Genomic DNA, 1,312 nt, shown 5'->3' with positions numbered 1-1,312 from the left:
TATAACTCTGCTGGTGTAATTCTTTTTCCTGCACACAAAAATTTGAAGAAAGATTTTTGAGAATTGCCTTCCAGTGCGCGCCGCTAAATTGTTTATTCAATTGTTATTTTATTTACTGCAGAGATATTAGAAGTTGCTTAGGGTGTAAGGAAAAGTCAAGTGTGCAATACCGAAAATTGAGCCCGTCGAGTGTAAGTGTGTACAAACTACCTGTCATATAGAGTTTCATATTGAGCAAAACGTTTAAAAATGTACAGCTTAAGCTTTTGTAAACCACACCGCGCTAGATAAGTCCTTTAAGTTTATACTTTCAAATCATTCCCTTTAGCCCGCCTAAATTCAGAATATTTTATTTTACGCATTCGAGTATTTACACTATGATTACTTTATTGACTCTTCAAGATATCTGATATTGTTATATATAGTAAACAAATAAACTAGTCATAAAATCCAACTGTGTGGTGGTCGAGTAACAGCTGCTATCCACATTCGCACATTAAAATGAATGAGGGACTCGAGTGAGGCCTCAAGAGATTAGCATTGGAGGTAGGTTATTGCTGCAACGCCATCATTAGAATCACTTCCACATTAAGAGTGTTTATATGGTGCCGCGAAGTTCACGCGTGCGCAAAGTTTTCTGGCGACAAAGCGAAAATAAACAAGTGCAAGTTAAATCTTTTTTCATTTGCTTTTTACGCATTGTTTAAACTTAGGTGACGCTAAAATTAATTTTTGTTCGCTGTGACTTGTAGGTATGTATGTATATGTGTAAAATGATCTTCTCGAAATCAAACATAGCTTAAAAGTTTAGAGCGGAACAGAAAGAGCATAAACGTGGTACTTTTTGCAATTCCATTACGCGACGCCAACATATCTTGTAAATATTTACAAATGTTAATGTGAAACCATTTTTAAAAATACTTGCGTATTTATAAATGTACTGACTTTATTTATTACTACATATGTACATATGTATGTATTTACACCAGTATAGCAACAAATACTCTTGCTTCCCAGCTTACTGATTTTATGATTTTAATGTATTTCCATTTAATGTTTTGCAGAAACCGTTGCCAAGACAGGCATGATCTTACTATGCGGCGAAATTACATCGCAAGCTGTGATTGATTATCAAAAGGTTGTGCGCGACACAATCAAACACATTGGCTACGACGACTCATCGAAAGGTGAGTTAATAGTTTCTAAATTTTGCAAGGGTTGAAACGAAATTTTCTTGCCATATTAAAAAAAAATTTAATTCCTACGCCAAAAAAATGGTTAAGACTCTTAGACCAAAAACAGTAAATAAATA

At 34.3% G+C, this 1,312-nt stretch overlaps 1 protein-coding gene across 1 annotated transcript in view; it reads left to right on the top strand.

Annotated features, from left to right (window-relative positions):
* LOC118741843 (S-adenosylmethionine synthase-like) overlaps window positions 1-1,312 on the top strand; it is a 96,584-nt gene that overhangs the window by 13,858 nt on the left and 81,414 nt on the right. Inside the window, exon 2 of the mRNA XM_036473815.1 lies at window positions 1,056-1,187. Within this exon, the coding sequence (XP_036329708.1) occupies window positions 1,056-1,187 (132 nt within the window). The remainder of the gene's footprint in view (window positions 1-1,055; window positions 1,188-1,312) is intronic.

This window comes from Rhagoletis pomonella, unplaced genomic scaffold (genome assembly GCF_013731165.1).
Source record: "Rhagoletis pomonella isolate Grant_MI unplaced genomic scaffold, Rhpom_1.0 Rhpom_scaffold_00006, whole genome shotgun sequence".
NCBI classification, from domain to species: domain Eukaryota; kingdom Metazoa; phylum Arthropoda; class Insecta; order Diptera; family Tephritidae; genus Rhagoletis; species Rhagoletis pomonella.
The sequence above is the reverse complement of the archived record's forward strand: the minus strand, read 5'-3'. Positions and strand labels throughout refer to the sequence as shown.